The sequence below is a fragment of the Pipra filicauda genome, unplaced genomic scaffold (assembly GCF_003945595.2).
Source record: "Pipra filicauda isolate LSUMZ 115617 unplaced genomic scaffold, ASM394559v2 scaffold35_size7292922_pilon, whole genome shotgun sequence".
Lineage (NCBI taxonomy): Eukaryota > Metazoa > Chordata > Aves > Passeriformes > Pipridae > Pipra > Pipra filicauda.
In genome coordinates this window covers 2608827-2636496 of record NW_024104487.1, presented here as the reverse complement: position 1 = coordinate 2636496, position 27670 = coordinate 2608827, and the positions used below count along the sequence as shown (strand labels likewise).

Genomic DNA, 27670 nt, shown 5'->3' with positions numbered 1-27670 from the left:
TCTCTTTTTTCATAACTTTCCCCCTTTTAACCCATAGTTCTGATACAGAAAAATTATAGTGAAATCCTTAAAAAATGTTGATAAACAACAACAAAAAGAATTCCGTATGTTTACAGGTGCTTTCAGTCAAATCTGAGTATTGCAATGGAAAGCAGAAAATTTATATGAAGGGTTTACAAATTGAAATTTAGAATTATTTTTTACTTTGTAGAAGGCATGACCTATCTTTAGTTCTGTTTAAACTGAGTCATGTGAAACAAATTACTCAAAAATAAGAAATGTGTCACTTTTTTTTTCCTGAGTTGACATAGCTTCTTGCACTCTCTTTTGGTTAGCTCTCTGTATTTTCCACTGTAGTAAGTTATTTTAACTATAATTTTATAAAGAATTCTCAATTAATAAGTGTGGATTTAGATGAAATAGACAGCAAGATCTCCATTAACAGTAGGGTTTAGTAAGAGCAATATTTAGTGTGAGTTTGTGCATGTGTTAGAGAGGGGCAGAGCTGCGTATTTCTCTAGAGAGTGATGCCAGGCTGTTCCTTCCCAATGCAAAGCCTTGCAGAGCTCTAAGTTAGAAGCTTAATCTCTTCATAGTTAGGGATATGATGTAATTTTTGCTTTTAGGTAAAACTTAATTATTTTCTTAAGACATCTTCTTTATGTTGTTATTTTCCCCCTATTTTCACTTTCAGATTCCTTCAGTTTCTGTAACAGAGCCTTTCTTAGTGCCCAGCATGCGTTCAGCATGTTTTTTGGGCACTTGGACCTGTTTTGCATTTCAAGTACCTTGGGAACTGTAGTTTTTGATGAGTGAATGGGGTGACAGGAACTACAGGGAGCACAAGTATTGTTCTCCCTTCCTTGACTGCCTATCCTTGTTTTTGCCGGTAAAGATGAGGTTGTCTCCTGCAATGTTTCTCCTTGTTTTTGAAGAGAAACAGTTTTTGGGACATTCCAGTAGAGCAATGACCGAAAGGGCAAAGTTTGTGCTAAAAATAACTCAAGCGAAGCCACAGGCTGTACTTTCATAAGTTAGTGTGTGTTACACTGCTTTGTAATATGAGCCCAATACACTTTGTGTGTTTGTATTTGGACAGTTTGCCTCCCTGCCATTGCCAAACAGTTCATAAGGAGAGAAAAAAAAAAAAGGCAGAAAAGAAACAGGGAACAAGCAGTCTAATGGTGTTCTGTGTTTCGTCAGATGTCTGATTCCAGGTTAAAAGTTTGCATTGTTTTTACTCTTCATGTGTTTGTTTAGATTTTGAGTTAAAGTCCTTCAGATTTTTATAGGGGATTGATATATTATCTCTGTATAAATACTTATTTTGTTTTCACAGTCTATTGATGGCTTGCACGAAAAAGGAATGGTTGAAGATGTTCATTGTGGCTCCATGAAGAGTATGCGACCTCCTCATCCTGGAATGGGCCCACCTCAGAGTCCAATGGACCAGCATAGCCAAGGTTTATCCTTACTGTGCATGCTGTGTGATTTTGGGGTCTCTTTGCTCCACAAAGAGTCTGTAGTTGCATGTAACAGATTTCCAATTATTTCCTTTCAGCTTTGCTTGGAAAGGCTGAATCCCTTTGCTTTCTGGAGCATCCATCAGTCATGTGGTGGAGATAGCTGAGGTTCAAGCCCGTGACTGGGACAAGTAATTCAACAAAATCTATCACAGATTTCAGTTCACATCTCTATAAAAACCTCCATCTAGTTATCTCCTATCTTGTGTGACTATCTTAAATGTAAATGTATTAAATATGATTTCTTTTAATGCTTTGGTGAAGAAGTTATAAGAGAGAAGAACCCAAGCAAACCTGGAGAAAGTTCTTTAACACTCTGTTAAAGTGCTTATCAAAGTTCTTTCCAATGTTTTTTATGCCAGAAAATAGAAACTCTTTTTAACACATTGCTACATACCTTCTTTGTGTGTTATAGTCTGCAACATAAAAGGGCATGAGCCGCCTGGTATGTTGGAAACACCTGCTACTATTAATAAGTTCAGCAGATAAGGCTTTGTATATTGCACGGTTAATTATGTTACAGCAACATCTGAAGAATCCCAAATGAAATTAGGCTCTTGGTGTGACACACTACACAGATCTATTAAGAGGTGCTCCTTGTTTGATGTATTTACATGTTTGTATTACATAGGATAGGAGAAATGTTGAAAGGAAAAAAACAGCTACAGATCAGCAAAATGACTGAGCCTGAACTGCTTTGTGACTTTTCAGTGGGATGTGACTGAACCACTAGTCTTTAATTGGTCAGCTGAATCCCATTCTGGGACCTTGATAATTAGAAAGTAAATTTTTCATTAACCCTTTCAGTATCAGTTAAGTAAAATAGTACTGACTTTGCAGAGGCAAATTCTTCATCAGGTGAAACTTTCTCATTGATTTCAACAAGATGCAAGCATGATCATCTGAGAGAAAAATTTTTACTTGGCTTTGCATTCAGAGGACATTTTACATGTGATGAAATGAAGAGAGCATTTAGTCTGATGACGAAGATGGATCAAATTGAAACATTATGTGCTGAAAATACAAGAGCATGAATTGCAAACGCTTCAAATACAAGCAGCTTCTGAGTTGTTTTCTTATCTGTGCTGGCTGAGATTAGACTTCCAGGTAGTTTTGCTCTGCAAAAAGATGACTGTATTTGTAGCAGCTCTGTCAGGCTAAAGACTGCAGATCCCTGCTCTCTTTTTGGTGTATGCTGTCAACTGTTACAAGGTAAATAGACATTACTGTAGAGTTGTAATGTGGAGCAGGCTTTTAAAAGAAATGGTCAGAAAAACCCCCACATGTTCTAATATTTCAAATACTCTTCTTGACATCATAGAGGAATGTTTTAGCTTTCTTTGCCTCCGTGTCTCCATTTTTTTATTCTTACACAATTATCTTTTCCACAAAAGATGGTGATGGCACTTGGAGCTGTTTTGATACCAGTTGGGCAAAGTCCCATTTGCTAACCTTGTGTTTTCTCCCCGTTAGTTTACAGATCCAAGACAGAAAACCAGGTTCCTTAATAGACTTTCAACCTACTGGATACTTTTTGTCTGATATCCCACAACATTAGGGTTGTGTAGGACACTTGTGTTTTTATAAGTTTTGTAGAAATATACAAGGTGGTAAAAGAGAGTGAGTTTAACGATGCCCACACTCATGGCAAAAGGACAGTATCAGTTCTTTGAGAATCCATGGAAAGGTGCCTAGTAACTCTTCAAATCCTGACAAAATCTTTAGTTGTGTATGGTACATTATTAGAAAACAAGATTTACTTATAAGGTTCACTTCCTTAGAAATGTGTGATTGTTGAGCTTGCAGTACACAGTTACGTACAATTTTTAACAACATACGTGTCAAATAGAAATTACACCTTATTAGTTCAAGGTCCATTTTTTTCATGGCTTATTGTTTGTAGGCCTCAAGCTGAGGTAGATAAATATGCACCAATTAATATTTTTTGGGTGTTTTGGGGAAAGTAGATGAAGAAGTTTAAAACCTCAGGAAATGGATCACTCTAAACTTTGGCCATTAGTTTGGAAGCATAAGCGGAATGACCATTTATCAGTTAAATATTGTTCTAGGTAAAATCAAAGAACATTGTCTTTTAATTTTATGTGACATCGTCTATAATTCAGGTAATTGAGAATAGTTTTATGGAAAAATCACAGAATCATAGAAACATAGTATGGTTTGGGTTGGAAGGGGACCTTTACAAGTCATTTAGTCCAACCCCCTTGCAGTGAGCAGGTACATCTTCAACTAGATCAGGTTGTTCAGAACCCCCTTCAAACTGACCTTGAATGTTTCCAGGGATGTGGCATGTACCACTACTCTGGGGAACCTGTGCCAGTGTTGGACCACTCTCATTAAAAAAAAGAAGTCTTTCTTTTAGCTAGTCTGAATTTACTGTCTAAAACCATTCCTCCTGTCACTGTAGGTCCTTAAAAGTCTCTTTCCATCTTTCTTGTAAGCCACTTTAAGTTTTGAAAGGTTGCAATAAGGGCTGCTTGGAACCTTGTCTTCCGCAGGCTGAACAACGCCAACTCTCTCAGCCTGTCCTCATAGGAGAGGTACTCCAGACCTCTGATCATCTTCATGACCCTCCTCTGGACCCACTCCAACAAATCCATCTCTTTCCTGTGCTGAGAATTCTGTATGTAGTACTCCAGATAGGGTCTTAGAAGAGCAGAGCAGAAAACACCTGCTGGTCATGCTGCTTTTGATGAGCCCAGGATGTGAGTTTGCTTTATGGGCTACAAGTGCACATTGCCACGTCATGTAAAGCTTCTTGTTCACCAGCACCCCCAAGCCTGTCTTGGCACTGCTCTCAATCCCCACATCCAGCCTGTATTGGTACTTGGGATTGCCTTGACCCTTGTGTGGGACCTTGCACTTGGCCCTGTTGAACCCCATGAGGTTCCTGTAGTCACAGTTCTTGAGCTTGTCCAAATCCTTCTGAATTGCATAAAGTCAGCCTTTAGATTGACATTTACTATTATATATTATGTAAATATACTATTACTATATTATTTTATATGCTGATCAAACAAATTTACTATTATTTTTGAAGAGATCATAAGCTAAATTGATTTATTAACATGTAGACAGGTGTGATACAGTACTTAGTGCAGTACAGTATTTGTACAGTTGTCAGGATAAAGGATCCTGGCCTGTGAATGGGCTTCTCTATTCATTGTTAAAGCTAGTAGCAGTAAATGATAGACACAACCTTGACTGACTGATAGACGTTAGAGTTATATAAAGGTGCTTGGCTTGTCACTGTATATCACTAGGTATCATTAAGTAAAAGCAATATAATTTACACTAATATATTAAGCTTGTTAAATGACAGATTATAAACTTAACTCTAATTAGATGATAATCATCTGATTGTGGGTTTTCTCGTTAGTCTTTCAGAAAGGTTCTGTTTTAGTTCAGTGATGTTCCATATATTTGTGATCTGGAAAAAAGTTTAAAATCAGTGCTGATAGAATTTGCAGATAGCACAGGGGTTTAGCAGTAAATAATGAACAAGTTGGTTACAAAGGCTGATCAGAACCTGAGGAGAATGTGCTTATTTTTCTAGCATAGATTTTAGCACAACCAACAACATTGTATGTCTAGGAGCAAGGTAGTTTACTGTATAGTGGTATAAACTCTTATCACACAAATGAGAAAGTCTGAAAAGAGTTTTGGTTATTTTATCAGATTTAAAAGAGTATTGTCATGTACAGTTTTTCCAACCATGAGGTGGAATGTACTACCTGCATACAGAATCAGGAGGCTATTGAGGAGTTGCATCATCTTTTCTAATGAATTAGCTGAGGGCTGTACTTTGGTATTGTATTCATTCTAGTATCTGCAGTTCAGAAAGTTGTTGAGAATTGTTTAAAGTAGCATCAAATATTTGAAGCATCTTTTGTGTGAGGAGAGACTGAGTAAGCTGAAACTGCATAGCCTGAAAAAAAGGCTATTGGAAATATCTGATGGGACAGAGTGACAAAGAGGAAGCCAGAATCTTTGCAGTGAGTATCAGTGACCAAAGAAGAGAAAGTGGGTACAAACTGAACACATGAAATTCAATTGGGACATATGAAAACACTTTTTTACTGTAAATGTGACTGAATAATACAGTGGGTTGCCCAGAGAGTATGTGTAATTGCCGTGCTTGGAGATAGATAGTCAAAACCCAGCAGGTAGCTGACCATTTGAGCAGGGTATTGGTCTGGGTGGCCTTAAGAAGAACCTTCCAGTCTTAATGATTCTGTAAAATTGCACTTTACTTAGAAGACAAATAAAGAAATTACTTGAGACTTGGAAAGTGGGTTTGTTTTTAGGTTTGGTTTTGGGTTTTGGAGGGTTTTTTTGTTTGTTTGATTGTTTTTTTTCCTGGAGAATGTTAAACTCTATTTTTTATTCTTTTTGAGAGAGAATTAAAAGAAGATTTGATCAGTCTGCACATTCCTGGATGGTAGAAAGGCTTGAACAGGATGGAACCTTTATCTTTAAGGGAGAAAAAAGTGTGTGTGGAAGGGGAGTTGGAGGGGATAGTATAATTCGGTTCCTGCAAATTTAAATTAGGTGAATTCAGACTGTATTAAATATCTGTATCTTAATGAAGATAATTTAACCTTTTTGGAGAAAGATGACCCAAGTATTTGTGGTAGATTTTGTGTCATATGAAAGTTACATCAACACTGAATGTCTTTCTCTTCTGTTCAATAGACCAAAGGGAGAAGTTTGTTTAGATGCTAAAAGTCTAGTCTTGTTTAGACAAGTTAGGTAGACTGTTGTAGCTGCAAGGGTGCCTTTTTGACAGAAATCTGCCTGTTTACAGGCTCCAAGATTCTGAGAAGAACTAGTAAGTTAGAGTAGGAAACAATGGAAAGAAAACGAAGATAGATAGTCTTCATAAAATGCTCCAGTTCTTAGAGATTTGAGTGGAACAGTTGTGATAAATGTGTAGGCTGCAGTCCTTCTGTATGCAGTTTACAGTTGGAAATGATCACAAAACGAGATTTCATTTAAATGTCAAATGTTGCAATACTAGTCTTTTTAGTATTTTTTTAAAAGAAGAAAGTCTTACAAAAGATTGTCTCTAAGTAAAAAGCAAGTTTTTTTATAAAATATATGCTCAAAATATGGGTGATAAATTAGAAATAAATTGGCAAACTGCTCGTACAGTTGTAGGTATGATTTATGTAAATCAAGCATTCAGTTGTGAATGAACAGAAAGAGAAAATTTTGGAAGTAGTGATTCTTATGGTTTATGTTAAGAAATAATTACCCTTTTTTGAGGTGAGATGAGTGATGAGAAAATCAGAAACACTTCAAAGCTAAATCTGCAAAAATTTTGTAATTTTACTTAAGTGCTTTTGCGCTGTTTGAATGGCAGATACTGTTCTGAGATGTTTGCCTTTATTTAACAGTAATTACTAAGTTAAGGTATGCAACTTCACTTCGTGGATTTATATTTTCTTGGTGCTCAGTGAGATGCTAGTCATGCAGAAAGAAAGTGTTACTAGCTCAGAGAGATTGATACATTTTTATTGCATAGTGCAATAGGATGATTTTCAGGAGTCTGATGTTAATTTATGGGGAAAATACTATGACTTGGTATCTTTCTCCTCAGCAGTTACTCCTTTCCACTCCTAATGCCAAAGTGGAGAAAGGGTAACATTCCTGACTGGTTTTGGTGGCAAATTTTCATTTCTTCAAGTTGCACATGATATCCCTGTTAAGTCTTAAAACCTTTCTTTTGATGCTAATAGGTTAAATGGAAGGAAAATCCATAGCTCCAACTTCATATTTAGCTGTTTAAGTAGTAACCTTACTGCATTTAACTGAATCTGAATTGTGTTAGAAACTGCCTTCAGGCTCTGTGAATCAACTGTGCTGAAATTCGCAGTATTTATATGAAAAATATGAAATTTATGGTAAATTGTTAAGCTGTTAAACAGTTATTCAGAAGATTAAAATAATGGTTAGACTTGACTTTGTGAGAGGACTGGGAGAAGTTGCAAAGAGAAGCCAAATATTTATATAAAATAAAATATGTTTTAAATAATTCATAAAAATATATAAATGGACTGAAGTTAACAATTGCTGTATTTTTCCAGGTTTTGGAGCAAATTAAATGAAATTACTGTGATATAGCAGTGAAATACAGCCCAATTTAAGTTGTTTGGCTGTCTTTCCCTGCTGTTTGTACATGGAAACATAAGGGCTGCAGAAATTTAAGATTCTGGGACTTGATCTGTATTTATTTTTTATCATCTTTCAGTATGTATTAAACTTCTTAAAAAGTTTAATTTACAGAATTCACTAAGATTCTGCTACTTCACAGGCAGTGTTCATTGTCCTTACTTAAATTAGTTACACTTTCTCTTCTGAATTCTTTCTGCCTTTTAAAGATGAGGAAAGATCTGTCACCTTATTCATCTGCCTGCCAGTGTAAGACCTCTCAACAATTTATTTCTACAGTCCTAGTTTTAAGTGACTTGCACACATGTGACCTTTCTCTTTGTTCAGAGTTTCACAAGAACTGGTGTTAACCCTGGCCACACTATAGACAGGGAAATGCTGTATTTTGCTTACCTTAAGAAAGTTTGTAGCCTCAGTCCAATAAGGAGGTGTTTTCCACTGTGTTCCAAGATGTTATGCTTTCCTGCTGTGTGTTGTGGAGATGTATTTGGTTCCTTTTTGTTTATACTAACTTCAGTTGATGGTTGAAGTGATTTTTAAATGAGTTACATGACTATATTTCTTCAATCCCATTTGTATCTTCCTAATCCACTAATTCTCTTACAGTCACATTCTTGAGTAAAAATGTACCCTTGCTGATGGTTTTAGCATAAAAATGTGACATACATGATCCTCAGACTCTTTCATTGTTTAAGTCTTAATTTTTAGTGGTGAGTCAAGATCTGTGTTCAACATTCTGTGTTGGACTGCTAAAACCTTGACTCCTTCTGTGTCATGCTCATTACCAGGGTCTAGAATTCATTCAGATGTGTTCTTTTCTGTTTCATTATAGCATTAAAAGTGAAGAAAAAGGTCTCTCAGTTTTTAACTCTCTGGTTCTTTAGCTTTAAAACAGATAAGAAAGATGTTACTTGTTTCTGTTAACTAAAGTGAGAAAGCAATTAGAGCAGAAACTTTGCATAGTCTTCCCTCCAAAAATACTTGGGTTTGGTAATGTGTTAGAACTAGGATTTCTGCCAGTGTTAATATTGTAAAGAATATGCATTGTTTATGACATGCTGTGATGGCGTGTTGAACAAGTTGATACAAAGGGATGAAAAGAGTGATTATGTTGCTGATTATGCATACAGTTAAGAAAACAGAGGGTTTTTTACTGCTGAAAACTTGAGACTGATTTCTGATGTAGCCTCTTCTATGACCCATTGAAGGATTGTGGAGAAGGCAGACCAGACTCTCCTCAGAGGTGCATAGCAAAAGCAGAAGAGTAATGGTCACAAATTATATGAGTGAAATTCTGATGGGACTTAAGGGAAAGGAAATTCAGAGTGATTGAGAATCACTGTCATTGGAGGTTTTCAGAACTCAAAACAAGAGAAACCTGTTTCTGGAGAAACCTGGTACAGCTTTAAATGATAGGTTGGACTTTTGGGCCTTCATTTCCTGGTGTTGGGTGACTTCTACTCTCTGTATTTTTCAGAATTATAGGTTATGTATTGTCCTTTGAAAGTGTATAGATTTCTTCTGTTGTACAATGTTGTACACATTGTCATTCAACGCTTTTGCCATCTGAAGGTTAAATTAAACACTGATTCATGCAGAATAGAAGAGAAAAATTTCTGTGGAAGATGTAGAAGAAGGGGTGCTTGGCAGTTCAGCAAGTAATAATTAATTAGCTAGGTATTTAAAAACCTGCTGAATATTTACTTTGGAAATTCATGTGTGCCACAGAAAAATGCATTTGAAAATCTTCATAGCAGATGAAAGCATGTTTGCAGAGTTCGAAAACCTCTCTGTCTTTGCCTGTATATTAAGCATTCCAGTGGACTGTGTCTTACATTTTTTTCATTTATGGTATATGGTGGTTAAATTCAATGTTAGTGGATCTTTATGTGTGCGTGCTCAGCTGTATTAGAGTATGTGTAATAGGACAGGAAAAAAGCAAGTAGGATGAACAATTTATTAGGACAAGTGTATGGCTGTGTGTATTGTCACACTGTCTTATAAAAGTTCTCAGACTGTAAAGGAAAATTTCCATATAGCATAACAAAATTTACGTTGTGTAAATGCCACATTTTAACACCTTTACAAGAAGTTTGGAAGGTTCTGACATATTTTATGGGATTTTTTTTCATTCTTCCTCTTGTCAAGCATAGTTTCCTGTTGCTAGGAATCCTAATGCAGAGGACTTTAAAGGAGAGAGAAAGCGTAGGTAATAAATATATATCTAGAAAGCTCAAAAAATTTCTGAAAGCTCCTCTTTGCAAAACATAGTCTCAGACTTGTGCCTCAGACTGTCAGAACTGAAAACAAGTACTCAATATATTACACCACTCTTCTAAATTTTTATGGTCCAGACGGATTTCAAGATCCTGGGTCTGACATCTGTCAGTGATTAAGGAATTTATAACTTGGGCAGTAAGACTTGGAGAGGGAAAGAAACCATTCTTTGAAATGCAGTTTAGAAAACAATGCAGTTTGAATTAGGTGCCATTTAAAGTTAATCCTGAGATTTAAAAATGTAATAATGGACAAACATTGCAATAAACCCCATTTTATACTATAAAACAGTAATGTAGTTGTATTTTTTGTTGTTGTTTTTGTGGCATAGAGGTTGTATTTTAAAGCAGTGTGCTCACCAAGAGGGATCTGTGGGGTTTCCCCTATTTTCTTTTAAAAAAATTAAGAGGTAAAAGTAAGTTAGTGGACAGAGATGAATAAATGGAATAAATTTACAATTATTTACCATACCTTTTATTGTCACCAAGGGATGTATAAACAATTTTTATATTGAGCTAGTAAGTAGCTTATATTAGAAAGTAATTATAACTTTCTTCCTTTTTTTTTTTAACTCCTCCCTCACTTTCTCCTTTTTCTCTTAAACTGTATAATTTTTCATACCCTCACCAGACTCTTCTTCCTTTCTTGTCATCATCTTCTTTAAATTGAACTCACTCTGTTTCTGTCTTGTCTGGTCTTTCCCCATCACAAAACTATTTTTTTCCTACTGTACTTCCATCTTGTTTTCCTTTTTTAGAAGAACTGAAATCCTCTCTTCTTTGTCTATTTTATATTTACAACCTTTACTTGGTTACATTTTTATCCCCAGGCTTCAGCATCAATTAGCACGAATATCAGTTCTCTAGGACTCTCATTTCTCCACTTCTTTAAGTTCTAGTGACTTACAGCTCCTGTCATCCCAGAAAAGCTGAAACTACTTTGGGGTTTTGCCTATGTTGCCTTTACTGAAGGATCAGTAGGAACAGTGAAGCTAAAGAGAGGGCAGAATTGCTTTCTTCCATGATCTGGATCACATATAGAAGAAATTGATCTAGTTTCACTTGAAAGTCACAGGAAGAGTGAGGGAAGGTTTGTTGTAGATTTGGTGTCGAAGAATGTGGCATGAACTTAGGAGTTCTGTGATCTGTAGCTTCCTAACATGGAATATGTAAATAAGCCAGAAGATTTCTAGGTTTTTTTTTATTATTTTTGTAGACTTTTTCAATTTTTAAGAACATTATTTGTGTTCCACAGTATCAGAGTGGAAGTGGGTAAATATCATTACCTCTTTTTCACTCTTGGTGGACGAAAAAAACCAAACTTGCTATCTGTTATGCATTGTGAAGCTCAAGCACATACATAGTAAGTGTAATTAAAATTCAAGTGCTTTAATATTCCAGAACTCTGCTCTTCTGGAACTTTATAGAGTAGCATAGTCTTCAGCAGCTTCTTCAGAGGGTGATTTTTGTGCTTGCAGTTGATGCCCCAAATTGTTGAGCACCCGGATGGCAGAAGGTATCAAGTATTCTTTGTCTGGCTCAAACCTTTAATCTCTATACATTAAAGAGCAATTGTATAGAAAGTGAATACAATTTCTTTCTGTTTCTGTATGTTGGTGAGTTTTGGCCAAGAGGGCCTGTAGCAGTGAGTGGGTATTCCTTAATGTGTGTCATCAAAATCATCATGGCTGGGCTTCGCGAACGAAGATTTGGGAAGGCTCTATCCACATTTGTTACAGGCACGTTGGTGACTTATGAGGCCAATACGTGACAGACATATCCAATTGCAAAAGGCACAGCAGAAAGACTCCTTAGATGGTGTATTCTGCAGAACACGATTCTTTCTGCGTTGCCTTTTTTCCTCGAGAGTGATCCTGCGTGTGTTCTCAAAGGAGACAGCTGCGTTATAGATGGTGTGTCTCCAGGCCTCCCAATTTGAGGCCAGAGAAGGGAGCGACGGAAGCCCGCTGGCGGTCGGGGCGCCGGTCGGGGCGGCGGGGCCGGCGGGCCGCTGTCGTCGGGGCGGTGGCGGGTGGTGCCGCTCGGGTGGCCACTGCCTGGTTGATCCTGCCAGTAGCATATGCTTGTCTCAAAGCTTAAGCCATGCATGTCTAAGTACACACGGGCGGTACAGTGAAACTGCAAGTGGCTCATTAAATCAGTTAAATCATCAAAATAAACTTAGAATATTAAGCTGTAAACTAGGCAGACTTCACTGTATGTGTTCCACAAGGAAACATTTATCCAGAATTCTAGTAAACAGTACCATATCCTTGTGCTTCTGTATTGTATTTTATGTTGTAGTTTGTCTTACTCCAAACGTAAGACAAAGGGTAATTGTTATTTTTAGGAAATATTGGACTAAATAGCTGTAGTTCTTTTCAAAGAATAGCTCCTGAGACTTGATATCCCAGGGAACTTCAGATTGCACCTTGTCATTGCAGAAAATACTACAGCTATCCTGACTTGAGACAGACATTTTTATACTCTGTGTACTGTTAAAGAAATTTGATGGAATTTAGATTGAACTAACAGAAAGGTAAGTTTGTGATTCTTTTACTTGTTCTAGGTTATATGTCGCCACACCCATCTCCACTAGGAGCACCAGAGCATGTGTCCAGTCCAATGTCTGGAGGAGGTCCAACACCACCTCAGATGACTCCCAGTCAGCCAGGACCCATTATACCGGGAGACCCACAAGTTATTAATCAGGCTAACAGAGGGCCTTCCCCTTTCAGCCCTGCACAGCTGCATCAGTTGCGGGCTCAGATTCTGGCATATAAAATGTTGGCTAGAGGTCAGCCTTTACCAGAAAACCTCCAGCTTGCTGTTCAGGGCAAGAGGACCCTGCCTGGCATTCAACAACAGCAGCCTCCCAGTGCCTTCAACAGACAGTCTGGTAAGTGAATGCCTGGTAAGAGTCATTGCTCAGGTAATTCTTGAAGGTCTGCCTGTGGTAGATTAAGAAATGGGTACTGTACAGGGCTATAATATGGGACTGTACTCTGGCATCAAAGTGAACAGCATGACCCTTGATTTTAAGCTTGAACAAGTGCATAAAACACATCTATTATTAATAGGGTATTGTCAAAACTGAAATAGAAGTTATTTCACTGTGCAGTAGGGTCTGTCCTAATTATGCTTGCCAGAATGTTAATCATACTGTACTTACAGCAATTTCACTGCTTTTCTTAGAGTGAAAATTCAGTCTCCTGTCTTTATGCAGGAAAGTAGATAAATAATCTGGAGTGAGTTGCCTGATTATTTAGGTTGTTGAAAGTAAAACAAACTATCTACAGTGTGCTGTCAAGTGAAAGACATAAGGAAAAGAAAGCGTCCTTATTTTTTTCTCCTAATGGTAATAGATGTTACACTGTGGTAAGCAAGCACATTGCTCCTAAGAAAACTGTTACATTAATCACCCTGCACCTGTTAGTTTCAGAACACTTCCGTTAATGAGTTTGCATTAGAAGTTGAGGATTAAGATAGTACCATTTTCTTTTAAATAATTGTTTTAATGATTTCACCATTCACTCAATTTTGGTGGATATGGCTTTGCTACCAAATAAGTTGGGATTTTTTCATAAAACATGATTTTAATATGCTTCATTACATATATTTTTTCACAATAAAAGCTACTTAAATCCTTATTTAATGAAAAAAAGTGCTAGTTGCCTGAATAGACTGTCACGTTAGAAAGAAGAATGACTTTTGAATACTTGAAAATGCTTTGTGTCTTAACAACTTTTTTTTTCCTCTGTCAAATTGCAGGTATTGGATTACATGCAATGAGTGGTGCTGCAGCTGGACCAGGGTCTGCTCCAGGGATGCCTGGACATACAACCGCCATTACCCCTAAGACTTGGCCTGAAGGTATAGTGGGGAAAAGGTGCAGGGGAAAGAAAAAACAAAAGGTAAAAAGGCACGCAGAAAAATAGTGTAACCTTTACTGTGTCTAAGATTTTAATCAAGGAGAGTCTAACTTTTTATTCATCTGTGAATAACCCACATGAAATTACTGCAATTTTTAGACAGACTGAAATGAAGCATCTTTTTGCAATCAGAATGAAATATGTAAGCTGCCTGTGGGACAACCAGAAAACCTACTTGATAAGTAGTTTCTGAGCATGCTTAATTGCAGCAAGCTTGTCTTTCATCTCTAGTCATTGCTACTGTAAACAAAAGTTTTCAAATCATGATGGAATTAGGCTGCTTTCTTTTTTTTTGTTGTTGTTTGTTTGTTTGCTTGTTTTGGAATCAAGTAGCTTTGAATGATCAGTGTAGTCTTTGAGATCAAATGAATAGTGTAACCTTTTACCCCTGTGTGATAATCAGGTTTTGAACCAAATCATTCAGATCAGATTTGGGTTTACGGACTGATTTTGTTGCTTAAAAGTAGAGTGGAAGAAGTATTGCATTTAAAAGAATTAGGAATCCTAGTAATACATAATGTTTGAAGTTGTGAAGGATATTTTAGAGACATTTGAAAAAAAGTATAGTAGTGCAGACTTGTGAATAATGCAGGCTTCTCATACGGTACAGGTGTTATGTACGTAATGTTTCTTGTGGGTAAATCTAGAGTCAGTGGTGACTCTGTGATAGTTAATGTCATAACAAAGTCTCTGTCATTAGTTGGTAACTTAGCGCAACATAAAAAGAAAATGAAATAGTAGTATGTAATCAGAAGTAGAATTGCTTTTCTTGGAGTACTCCCAATGAATACTTAACATTTGAGTAGAATAATAAAAAGGGGGTAGGTGTTTCTGGAGAGGTTTTGTGTATGAGTTTACGAGGCACAGGGCCTTCTAGCTCAAATGCTCCTGCTAAGAAATGCTGGCAGATACACAGAATTGCTGGATGGATAGTTGTAGCTAAATAATCCAGTATGTCATCATAATATGTCTGTCCTGTTTAACTAGAAGCTGTTTAGTGCTTGTCTTTTTTCATTACTGTTTTTTTTATAAGAAAAAATTTGTTTGTCCTTGCTATATCTTTTTGGAGGTTTTATTTGATGTATTTTTAAAGACTGTGCTTATGTCTTCAGATTTATTTGTCACTCATTACACAGTCATTCAACTTGCATGATTCCTTGAAAACTGAGACTGCACAGAGGCTTTTGGTAGGGTTGCTTTTTCTCTTATTTTTTATAAGCTGAAGTGCAGTGTTGCTAAATACAGAATCTACAGCTTGTGCTCGAGTTCCTTTTCTGAAGTTTGATTCAGATGTGTGAATGACAAATGGTGATCTTGAAGAAATCTTTTCATGCAGATTTCAGGATGCTGGGTTTGAATTAAGGTTGATTACAAGATTGAGATGAACTTTGTAATTGTTTTCCCTAGCATTAAGTGACTATGACTCCTCAGAAAATTAAACGACATTTTTATTCTAGCAATGTCTGTTGTTAGTGAATTTGTGAACATCTGAATACATAGGTAATTTGTCATAGTGGCATACTGAAATCTATGACCCTTAGTGTCTATAAATGACAGGTAACTATTTTCGTGTTAACTGAGGTGTTACTTTTCAAGACAATTAGAATAATTGAATTTCTAGTACTTGAAATAAGTACAATTAATAGGAGATCATAATGAAACGCAAGCTGTTTATATCTGGCAGTTACTTCCAAATACAGTTGTAGAAATTTCGGTATGGTTATCAAGTTCTGATAGAGCTCTAAAATCAGACCTACTTCTGCTTGTTGCCAGATTGCGGTTATAGATGCTTTCTTCTGAGTGGTGCAGGGATAGTGAACAAGAGGCAGAACAAGGTCTAGCATTTGCAGGAAGTAATTTCTATAGCTGTTTTATTTCTTATGGAATTTAAAATCCTCAGGAATGGCAAAAGAAACAGTATTCATTGTAAAGTTTCAGGTGTTTTGTTTTTCTTCGGTCCTGCAGTGTATGGTATACTTGCATTTTAGTATGTCTATTTTAGAAACAGAATGTAGTCTATCTCAGTGTGCTTTTTCTGGTGATATTGAATGTTTGCCTTACCTTCACGTTCTGTCTTCAGAAATCATCTGGATTTTGTTCCTGCTTTCCATAGTTCATGTTGTGAATCAGTACTGTTACTGTTTCAGGCCAAGCCCCAGATATGAGTGTCTCCAATGCACAACAAAAGCTTCCAGCGCCTGCCCCTAGTGGGAGGCCTTCTCCTGCCCCCACTGCCACCCAGCCTGCTGCCACCATGCCTGGACCCTCTGTACCACAGCCACCACCTGGACAACCTTCTCCCATTGTCCAGCTGCAGCAAAAACAGAATCGCATCAGCCCTATCCAGAAGCCACAAGGATTGGATCCTGTTGAAATACTCCAAGAACGTGAATATAGGTAAAAGCAAATAACAAGATTAAAATGCATATGCAGATTCTTGTTTTTCACATCCTCAACTGGAACTCCTTGCAATCAACTCCTGTAGTGCCAGTAGTGTAAACTGAGTTTCTAGAGAGAAGCTGTGTCACAGAGAAGTACACAAACCACAGACCAAACAATGATTTAATTTTCCCCCAAGTTACGGACTGGTAAAATGTGCTGGCAGTATCATTGCGAACCACTTAAGTTTAAAACAAGCTCAAGGGCTCTGTTGGGTTAGTGTATTACTTGGATGGTGCAAACAATGAAAGCTGGGAAATCAAAATCCTTGTAGTCTACGGAGAAATCAATGTAGTGCAGAAAGTTTTCAGTATTATAAACTAAAGGAAAGTTAGAAGAGAACAGTGAAGGTCGAAAGGCTGATGAGGTAGTGGCTACAGCAAAGTCAAATTTTAGTAGGATGATGTGGTTGGCCGGTGACCAAAGAATACATATAATAGTAAGAAAGCATAGGCAAGATTAAAAAAGGTTACCAGGAAACATAATTTTTAAAAATTGCCTCCTGAGTGAACTAGATAGATGGTGGAGTATATTTGTTAGGAAGTATAAAGGATGAGATTTCTTTTGGAGTTAAAAAGGAACTTCCTCCCTCTTCTAATCAACAAGCTTCTTAAACAACTGACTTTGAGAATCTACTGGGCAGAAGGATTTTGACCTGCACTTAAAATATGTTCCTGATGATCATTAGTCAGAGGGAAGTAATTGCACTTAGGGTATTTACTTGTTTTGAACTGATGATGCATCTTCCAGTTACTTTAACGATGAGTTTCTAGGGAAAGGTAGCCAAGGAGGATGGTGATCTCACAGAAGACTGGTTTAATGACTTTTTCTTTATGAAAGTAAAACACCACAAAGTATTTTGGAATGTCCAGAATTGAGGCCTTGATTCCAGAAAAACATTTTGCATCAGATAATGCTTAAGTAATTTATCAACATGTTTTTGTTGTTATTCTGTCAGTCTTACCCTTATACCCTAGGACTGAATTACCGTAACTGTCTCAGTCTGAGCAATCCCTGTTTTCTAGCATCTTTTTCAGAAAGCTTGTAGAACACACCATTATTCGGTCTACACTTGCTCTGACTGAAAAATTGTAGCACTAAATTCAACAAAGGATCATTTGACCAGTATGATATAACCTCAAATTGTTACTCCTCCTGTCTTTCCAGCCCTGCTCTGTTGCACTGTTTGTGCCAATCTATTATGCCTTAGTATGCATAAATGTGGGAAAGTGAGGAATGACAGAAAATAGTGGTGATGCTTTTACTAATTTAGAGAACTAGTTGCAGATACAGCATATCTATCAGATTCTAAATACACTGATCTTGGCAGAGTGAGATGAAAATTTAATAGGGATTCTGCAGCAGAAGGGTTTTATATTTTTATTTTTTTATGCTAGCATGTAGATAAAGGTCTAAGCTTTTTTGATGTTGAACAACAGTGGTATTTGGTTTTGCTTTGAATACCAGAATATGTAGAATTCCTTGAAGTCTTTACATTAGTTAAAACTGTAACATCAGACAAAAGCTATGAAAGAAGCAGTTTAACAGCTTTGAATGGTGTTTTATTTAGGTTTAATATAGGCAAGTTTAATTCAGAAACATGATGCATTCACAATTTTTTAATGAAAAAGGAGTAGGAAAAAGCCAATATAAACGTTTGTATTCTGAAACCAGTGAGGTTATTGAAAGCTTTATGAAACAAGTGGCTCTTGAGATGTAATGTTTTGATAAAGGGGCATTATACTTGGAAGTACTTTTTTCTAACTACTTTGAAGTACTTAGAAAACTGTTTGAATTACACATTTCCATGAAAAGACAGAATTATCGTGTAGGTATTTTAGAGATGCATATTTCAAATGTGTAGATAGACCCAAAGGGTAAAATTTTGGTCTACTGCCTTCTTATGACAAAGTGTGAACTTCTAATTGGATGAACTTGGGAATTCTTGAAAGTTGCAGATTAGATGTACTCAGTGAGTGTACTGGTTTTGGCAGGGATAGTTACATTTCTTCACAGTAGCTTGTATGAGGCTGTATTTTGGATTCGTGCTGAAAATTACGTTGCTAAGACATAATTTCTAGTTACTATTCTAGTTACTGCTGAGCAGTGCTTACACAGTTTTGAGTTCTTGACACCTCCCCATCAGCAAGGAGGCTGGGAGTGCAGAAAAAGTTGGAAAGGGACACAGTTGGGCCAGCTGACCCCAACAGATGACAGGGATGTTCTATACCATATAATGTCATCATGCTCAGCAAGAGGAAGGTTGGCAGGGGCCCTGAGCTTAGGAACTGGCTGAGCATTGCCAACCAGTGCGCAATTGGTGGAGAGCAGTTGTTTTGATTTGCATCACATGTCTTTCTTGGGAAACTACAGGCCTGTCAGCCTGACCTCCTCAGTGCCTGGCGAGGTTATGGAGCAGATCATCCTGAGTGCAATCACACAGCACCTACAAGATGGACAAGGGATCAGACCCAGCCAGCACAGGTTCAGGAGGGGCAGGTCCTGTCTGACCAACCTAATCTCCTTTTATGATCAGGTGACCTGCCTGGTGGATGAAGGGAAGGCTGTGGATGTGTCTACCTGGACTTCAACCCCACAGCATACTCCTGAAAAAGGTGGCAGCCCACAGCTTGGACAGGGGCACCCTGTGCTGGGTTAGGAACTGGCTGGAGGGCCGGGCCCAGAGAGTGGTGGTGAACGGTGCTGCATCCAGTTGGCAGCTGCTCACTAGTGGTGTCCCCCAGGGATCAGTGTTGGACCCAGTTCTATTTAATATCTTTATTGATGATTTAGATGAGGGGATTGAGTCCACCATCAGCAACTTTGCAGATGACACTAAGTTGGGGGGTAGTGTCGATCAGCTGGAAGGCAGGAGGGCTCTGCAGAGGGACCTGGACAGGCTGGAGAGTTGAGCTGATTCCAGTGGGATGAGGTTCAACAAGACCAAGTGCCGGGTCCTGCACTTTGGCCACAACAACCCCAGGCAGCCCTACAGGCTGGGGACAGAGTGGCTGGAGAGCAGCCAGGCAGAAAGGGACCTGGGAGTTTGGATTGACAGGAAGCTGAACATGAGCCAGCAGTGTGCCCAGGTGGCCAAGAAGGCCAATGTGGCCAACAGGTCCAGGGAAGTGATTCTTGTACTCAGCACTAGTGAGGCCACACCTCGAGTACTGTGTCCAGTTCTGGGCCCCTCAGTTCAGGAAGGACATCGAGGTGCTGGAGCAGGTCCAGAGAAGAGCAAGGAGGCTGGTGAAGGGACTGGAGCACAAGTCCTATGAGGAGAGGCTGAAAGAGCTGGGGTTGTTCAGCCTGGAGAAGAGGAGGCTCAGGGGAGACCTCATCACTCTCTACAACTCCCTGAAAGGAGGTTGTAGCCAAGTGGGGGTTGGTCTCTTCTCCCAGGCAACTATCAGCAAGACAAGAGGGCATGGTCTTAAGCTGTGCCAGGGGAGGTTTAGGTTAGATATTAGAAAGAAATTCTTTGCAAAGAGAGTGATTGGGCATTGGAATGGGCTGCCCAGGGAAGTGGTGGATTCTCCATCCCTGGAGTTTTTTAAGATGAGACTTAGTGCCATGGTCTAGTAACCACGGCGGTAGTGGATTAAGGGTTGAACTTGATGACCTCGGAGGTCCCTTCCAACCCAGCTGATTCTATGATTCTATGGTTCTCTTTTTGCTACTTTTTTTCCTCTCTTTCCTTACAATGTAGAAAAATTATTATTTTAAATTATTAAACTGTCTTTATCTCAACCCACAAGTTTCTTTCATGATTACTCTTAGCCTTCTGATTCTTCCCGCCATTGTACTGGGAATGGGGAAAGAGTGAGGGAGCTGTCTGGTGGTGATTAATTGCTGGCCAGAGTTAAACCGTCAGTGACTTGAACATGGTTTTCTGGACTAAGAATGTGAAGTGTGCTGCTGAAGAGACAATAATTTAGTGCCAGATCATGGGCTATGTGATAAAATGTTAATTCTTGATGTGTTTGACTGTTTCTCTTGTATGCACACCTCTCTAGTGCTTAACAGCAGATTTTGTGGGAGGATCGTGCTACCATATATACATTTTCATTTTGTAAGGGATCATGTACATGATTTATATGTTAGAGCATGTTTTACACACAGAACAATATTGTAAACACGAAATATTTTAGTTTTAGCTAAACTTTTGTAATTTTCCAAAATTACGTTTAATTTTTTTTCAAGTGATAGCTATTTGTTTTTCCTTTCATTGTTACTAGAGAGTTACATGGTTTGTTTCATCAAACAATTAATCGGTTAGGCATTTAGAAGTACTTAGAAGTTTATATTAGTTAATCACATGTTAAATAGACCAGTACAGATGGAGAAACAGTAATGCAGCTATTAAAATATTGTGGAATCTGAAAAAGCTTTGAATCTAATGAAACATCAGCAGGCTGATTTTTCTCCCTGTAAAGCCTTGATCTGACTATAAAAAGGGCCCCAGCATATATTAACAAAGAGAAAGAAAATGGAAAGTTAATGTTGCTGTCAAATTCACATAGTTGTCTTGTGTTGTTGTGAAATGAGATTATATGATAATTGTTGTTAATCTGCCTGTGACTAAAGGTGGATAAAAAGAAACATAGATATTTACAATTCTTATCAGTATAAGAAGTTTAAATGATTCTTTTGTGGAGAGCTGTTAAAATTGTGTTCCTTTAAATCTGGTCAGAATGAAAAATTCGTACCATGCTGTAGTTGGTTGACCCTGGCTGGATACCAGACACCCACCGACGCAGCTCTATCACTCCCTTTCTCAGTTGGACAGGGGAGAGAAAGTATCACAAAAGTTCATGAGTTGAGATAATGACAGGGAGAGATCACTCAGCAAGTACCATCACAGGCAAAACATACTCAAATTGGAGATGCTAATTGAATTTATTACTAACAAAATCAGAGCAGGATAATGAGAGGTAAAATAAATCTTAAAAGCACCTCTCCCCCACACTTCCCTCCTTCCCAAGCTCTTCCTCCTCTCTCCCAGTGGGAAATGGGGATTATGGTCAATTCATCACAGGGTTTCTCTGATGCTGCTCAGGGAGAAGAGTCTTTCTCCTGCTCCAGCCTGGAGTCCTTCAATGGGTGACAGTTCTCCATTAACTTCTCCAGTGTGAGTCTATCCCGCGGGCAACAGTTCTCCATGAACTGCTGCAATGTGGGTTGCTCTTCCATGGGGTTCCCCACAGGGTCACAAATCCTACTAGGAAACATGCTCCAGTGTGGGTTCCTCTCTCCATGGGTCTGCAAGTACCTGCCAGGAGCCTGCTCCAGGGCCCATGATTTCACAGCCCCGTCTTGAGCATCCACCTTCTCCAGCATGGGTCACCTCCATGGGCTGCAGGTGGATCTCTGCACCCCTATGATCCTCCATGGGCTGCAAGGGGCCAGCCTGCCCAATAACTTTTTTTTCTTTCCTTCTTAAATATGTTATCACAGAGGCATTACTGTTATTTCTGATTGGCACACCCTTGGTCAGTGGCACATCTGTCTTCGAGCTGCCTTGCATTGGCTCTGCTGAATGCGGGGGATGGTTCTGGTATTTTGTCACAGAAGCCACCCCTGTAGCCCCCCTCACTACCAAAACCTGGCCTCACAAACCCAATATGCATGCTTTTATAAAACTCTCCTTAATACTTTCTTCAAAATAAAGGGCTGCTATTTAATCTCAGTGAATAGCTGTCTTAAAGATAATGATGTCTTTCATTTAAAGTTGTTCTATTTTGTTGAAAGCCTTTTTTCCACCTTCTCATTGCTAGATAAAAAATAATACACTTGGTAGTGTCCTGTGTAGATTGTATGTGATTTCTTTCTGTTACCTGCAAAGTATCTTCTTACGTATCTTCCTTGCTTACTGCTAGGCATTTCATGCCAGACAGATTTGAATGTAGAACTATAACCTCTGCTGTTGACCCCAGTTAATGAGGAAGGGATGTGCATCGCTCGTTTTGCAAAGAGGTCTCTGTGTAGATTCCCTACCGCTTTCTACATGACGAATATAAAATTCTGAACTGCAAAGATTAATTAAGTACATCCTTTAAATGGTGAGGTTATATCCTTCAAATAATTACAAAAAGCATCTAGGAAAATTTTTTCTTTGGATTCTCTTTACCTAATAGCTATTAGCATTTTTCCATGAAGATAGCAACAGTCCAACACACTGCAGTGATTCTTTTTAAAGACTACAAGGTGGCTGTTTGGAGAAACATCTCAATGTTTGTTACAAAATTCTTTTAAAAATCCTACTGACTATTGGAAAACATGATTACTATTGCTACTGTTGTTAGTAGTTTAGAAGTATATATTATATACTAGGAAAGTATGAAATTAAACTTCAAAATGTGTTCCTTTTTTTTGTTTGTTTCATGTATGTAACCCATCCAGCTGCCATTTTTCATTATTCTTCCATACATACTCCATAGATTTTCATTAGTATTCAAAGGTTTTTGTTCATTTTAATAAAGAACTGGCCTAGTTTTCACTCAGAGTTTTCTGAAGTAATATCTCTACTGACTTAGAAATACTGATTTTTTTTGTTCCTATTCCTTCCCCCTTCTGGGTTTTAAAAGGAGGGTAATCACCCACAAAGCATAGAAGTGTCGTCGTTTGTAGTGCAGACCATTTCAACATATGAAGGAAAACAGTTGAAGGAAAGTTACCCTGAAAATACTAATCTGCCTTATAATTTAATAATGAAATTTCATGTGCATTTATTTCTGATCAGCTTTTTTATAAACTCAAATTGAGAAAAACAAAGAAAATATTAGCACTGTGAGGGATCTTTTTTCTATATGGATGAGGACTCCATAGTGTGATGATGGGACATAATAAACAGACTCTATGAGCTTCGATTATGTTTAGCCATATCTCAGGAAATATGTGTATGTGGATTTTTATTAATAATTTTGATGACAGAAATGTACAGCCCAACCCAACTTCGGCAATTGCTTGAATTTTTACTGTGTAAACTTTTACGTTAGCAGGCACTTCCACATATTTTTTACCGAGAGTTAAAGTAACAAACCAATTCTGACAGAACTAGTAAGTCAGCATTTCAGTTCCATGTTTGTTTGGAGGTCACTCTTACTGTTAGTTACCTAAAATCGTAAGGTGTGTTGGAAGAACCTAAATTAACTTTTTTGTGCTCATCCTCATGTATAGTACAAGAAGGAACACTCAATGCTAAGAAGAATGAAAAAAGAAATTGAAAATTGAAAATTTCAGTTGCTTTACTAAGTTCACAACTCAAAAGAGAAGTTTGGAAAGGTTGTGACCGCTCCCTTAGAGTTTCATTAAAGACAGGGAAACTGCAACTTGTCTATAACTGTTTTGTAGGTGATAGTTTCAGGAGAAACCTTGCAGCTGTTTGGGAGGGAAAAACAGTAATAAATAATTGTTGTGATGCATGATTGCATCCATGTGTGGAGAAGCAACAGGTAGAGCACGCATCAGCAATTTAGAACAGCATTCTTCTCTTACATCTTGGCTGCTTTTATATATGAATGTACGCTGCAGAATCAGAATCACAGAATATACCATGTTGGTACATTTAGTCTGCAAGAAACCACTTAATTCTCAAGACTTTGCATCCTTAGGTGCACTAAAATCTGTTCTTACTGACTGGAATGCCCAGTGACAGATGAAGTTGTACGAAATGTGAACTTTTTTTAGTGTAGTACATATACTGGAAATAAGAAAATAAGCCAGTGTCATTTTCTGAATGAAGACTTCTGCAAGAATAATGGATCTGGAGAAATATTTGCAGCTTTTAATGGAACTTTCTCTAATTAGGAACTAACTCTTCCTGATTAATTTTTCAGTCTCTATGAAAAACATTACTAATGTAATTCTGCTTCAGTTTTTTGCTCTCTTGAAGACAGCAACTTTCTGTCCTGCAGTAATGCAGCATTGCATCTTTTTTGTTGTTCCAGGAACTTCAGAATTCTTCTGGTAATATTAAAATAGAAAAAAAACCAAGTTCTGTCTGTCTTGTCGATTACTCTCTCCCTCTCTCTTGAATTTGCAAATGAATTAAAAAAAAAGCTTGTAAAGGAGGAGTTTGATTTATAGTGTAGCAGTTGTGTAGCTGTGAATACTAACAAACTTGTCATTTGTCAATAAAATAATGAAGTAGAATTCCAGATATTAAGGGAAGTGCTCTCCATGTCATCACTGACTACGCTGTGCATAAAATAATATATCAAAGAAGCTTGAAAGCAGAATCTGAATAGTATGTGTAAAATGAAATTCCCAAGTTTCTTTTCACGTACCTAATTTTAGTCAAAATGAAAAGAAAGGCCAAAGGGCATATTCATTATTTGCTAATTTTCAAAGTGGAAAAGAATACCCAGTATCATCTTTGCAAAAACCTGTTGGTTCAGACATATAAATGTTGAAGATAATTTGTCTGTTTTTACAATATAATTTTTACCATAAAATTTTAGTAACAACTTGCATATTTTTCCTGGTATCTTATCCAATTTTCTATTTGATTAGGCTTCAGGCTCGAATTGCTCACAGAATCCAGGAATTGGAGAACTTGCCTGGTTCCCTGCCCCCTGATCTGCGAACCAAAGCTACAGTGGAATTGAAGGCACTTAGATTACTGAACTTCCAGCGCCAGGTAATGCCTTTTACTTGAGAAAAATTTCGTAGCAGTCACAACCAAACATGTTTGTGTAGCAAAGAGAAAACTGGAAAGAGATTTTGCAGCAGTGCTAAGCCTAAGAAGATTGTTATATAACAGAATATAACATAAATATAGCAGAATTGTTATATTTTATTTTTTAATAAACTCAAATTTTTTTTGTTAATAAAAATGTGCGAGTATTCTTTTTGCTTCCTGCTTTATCACAGAATCCCACAGAATCACAGAATATTCTGAGTTGGAAGGAATAGCAAGGATCATCGATTTATCTTCCAGTCTGAAGTGTAACCGTAGAACTGTGTCTTTCATAATGAACATAGTGTTGGCACAAAAACAAAATAAGTGCTGGACGGGCTGCAAGTTGATTTTAGCACAGATCTCAATAGACACATCTTTCTGGACATACTTCATATTTGCCATGAGTCTCCTTGTTTTAAGAAGAGTTGTATGTTGGTGGGGTGTGTGTGGTATTTCTCTGTGATCTGTTTTCAAGATTTCTGCTGTGGCACAGACTTTGAAAATTAGGCATAACAAGATCACACGTAAGATTTAAGTTGGATGTTGAGTGCACGTATCAGCAAACAAATCTCAGAAAAGGAATCACACTGCCAGACTCTTCTGGGCCTCTTTGCTGTTGGCTTTTACAGCTAGTTTGGAAGAACAGAGAGAGATACAGTTTGGCAGGTCAAGCAAAATACTTCCTGACAGAAGCCTTGGCAGTAGTTATACCGTGATGTCCAAGTCTTCCTTCCTTCTGCCCTTGGCACTCCTTTGTAATGAAGTTTTGTCAGAGGTCAGATGAAAAGCAGCAGGCTTTTCCCTGCTCCACTGCTGGCAATACTCTTCCAAGGCCTTTATATTTACCTCTCCCACCTGTCTTCTTTGCAGCTGGCAATGAAACAAGTTGTCAGCTATGTTCAGGTGCAGCACTAGAAAAGGTGTTATATATCTGGTTCATTTGTGTTTTACGTTGATGGTATAAGATCTTGGCTGGCCGTTTTCATTGCAGCAGGACAGTTGTTTCCAGCATCTTGTAAATTGGGAAGAAACAATGAGGGATTAGCACTTTTGGCCGTTCTGTGGAGGCTTAAGATTTCTTTAGGATTTCTTTAAGATTTATACAGCTTTTACAACTGTATAAATGCTGTATCTTTTCAGAACTGTAATGAAAAGGGAAGAGGAGGCTGGGATATGTTTTGGACTATTATTGTTTTATTCTGCCATAACAGTGTTTAAAGTTGTTTCTCCATGTATTAAAAATTATTCTGTTTTTTGAGTGGTTTGGGTTTTTTTTCCCACTGGTAGCTGAGACAAGAGGTAGTGGCCTGCATGCGTCGTGACACAACACTGGAGACAGCACTGAACTCCAAAGCCTACAAACGAAGCAAGCGCCAGACTTTGAGGGAGGCCCGCATGACAGAAAAGCTTGAGAAGCAGCAGAAGATAGAACAGGAGAGGAAGCGTAGGCAGAAACACCAGGTATTTTAACTTAGTAGGTGTTTGCCCCATGGCAAAAATGCGCCTTGATTTGTGATGTGGATCTTCCCTTTCACATATCTTATTTACCTTTGGAGTTTTTTTGACCAAAAAAACTCCCAACTAATGTGATAAGTAATTGTAAAATTATAAGATTGGAACTTGTTTATTTCTGATGTCAAATCAGGTGCTGTGTCAAAGTGCCTGCACTAACTTGTTTCTCTTTCTAGGAATACCTGAATAGCATACTGCAGCATGCTAAAGATTTTAAAGAGTACCACCGATCAGTCGCTGGGAAAATTCAGAAACTTTCTAAAGCTGTGGCAACTTGGCATGCCAACACTGAACGAGAGCAGAAAAAAGAAACAGAGAGAATTGAGAAAGAAAGAATGAGGAGACTAATGGTAAGGAGTAGAGGAAGGAGTATGGTTATTTTAGTTAAAATTACGTACTATATCGTTTTAATATCCTTATACAGTCTCAGTCACACCCGTGTGTTTCCTTTGCAAAGTACTCTGTAATGCAAAAAGTATAAATCTAAAACTACCACAGTTTGTTTATGTATGTTTCTATTGATGGTAATGAATGTGATATTGTTCAATTTAGCGTATGGCTCCTTCTTTAAGATTTTTGTATAGGAATAATTGGAGTTTTTTAGTGACGTGAAAACTTAACACAGCGACTTCTGAATAACATCAGCTTAATCTCATTAACTTCGTGTCTTAACACTGTTATATAGTTGCAGTGGTATTGGTCCATTTTACAAATACTGGACTGTATTTTAATTCTAGGTTTATAGTTTTGAAGATTCCATATGATTCCATAATTTGTTCATGGCATTGCTCCACAATTTTTACTTAAAGCTTTTCCCAAATGTAAAAATACCTAACCAATAGCAATAATGCTTCAGGACCGTAGTCGTTCCTATTTTATAATTTTTCCATCCTTAAACCTGCACAGTATCAGTTGTGTCACTGGACAGAGTAATATGGGCTTATGTGTAATCATGTCTTTGCAGAACACTGTGGAAACAGTCAGGGGGCTACCTGCATTTCAGGAGTTAAAATAATTCTGGAATTTAAAGTGTAGACAGATCAATGTGTACGCACAAATACATTAGCGACCGGGGTTGGAAAAATTGCTTCATGACATTGTTTAGATCTATTT

The 27670-nt window shown here is 37.8% G+C and overlaps 1 protein-coding gene across 4 annotated transcripts in view; it reads left to right on the top strand.

The window, feature by feature from the left end:
- The window catches only part of SMARCA2 (SWI/SNF related, matrix associated, actin dependent regulator of chromatin, subfamily a, member 2), a 120059-nt gene that overhangs the window by 19278 nt on the left and 73111 nt on the right, over positions 1-27670 (top strand). For all 4 annotated transcript variants that reach the window (XM_027752187.2, XM_027752189.2, XM_039384490.1 and 1 more), the window contains 7 exons: positions 1340-1463; positions 12561-12890; positions 13763-13864; positions 16071-16320; positions 24877-25003; positions 26333-26506; positions 26734-26907. In XM_027752187.2, the coding sequence (XP_027607988.1) occupies positions 1340-1463; positions 12561-12890; positions 13763-13864; positions 16071-16320; positions 24877-25003; positions 26333-26506; positions 26734-26907 (1281 nt within the window). The remainder of the gene's footprint in view (positions 1-1339; positions 1464-12560; positions 12891-13762; positions 13865-16070; positions 16321-24876; positions 25004-26332; positions 26507-26733; positions 26908-27670) is intronic.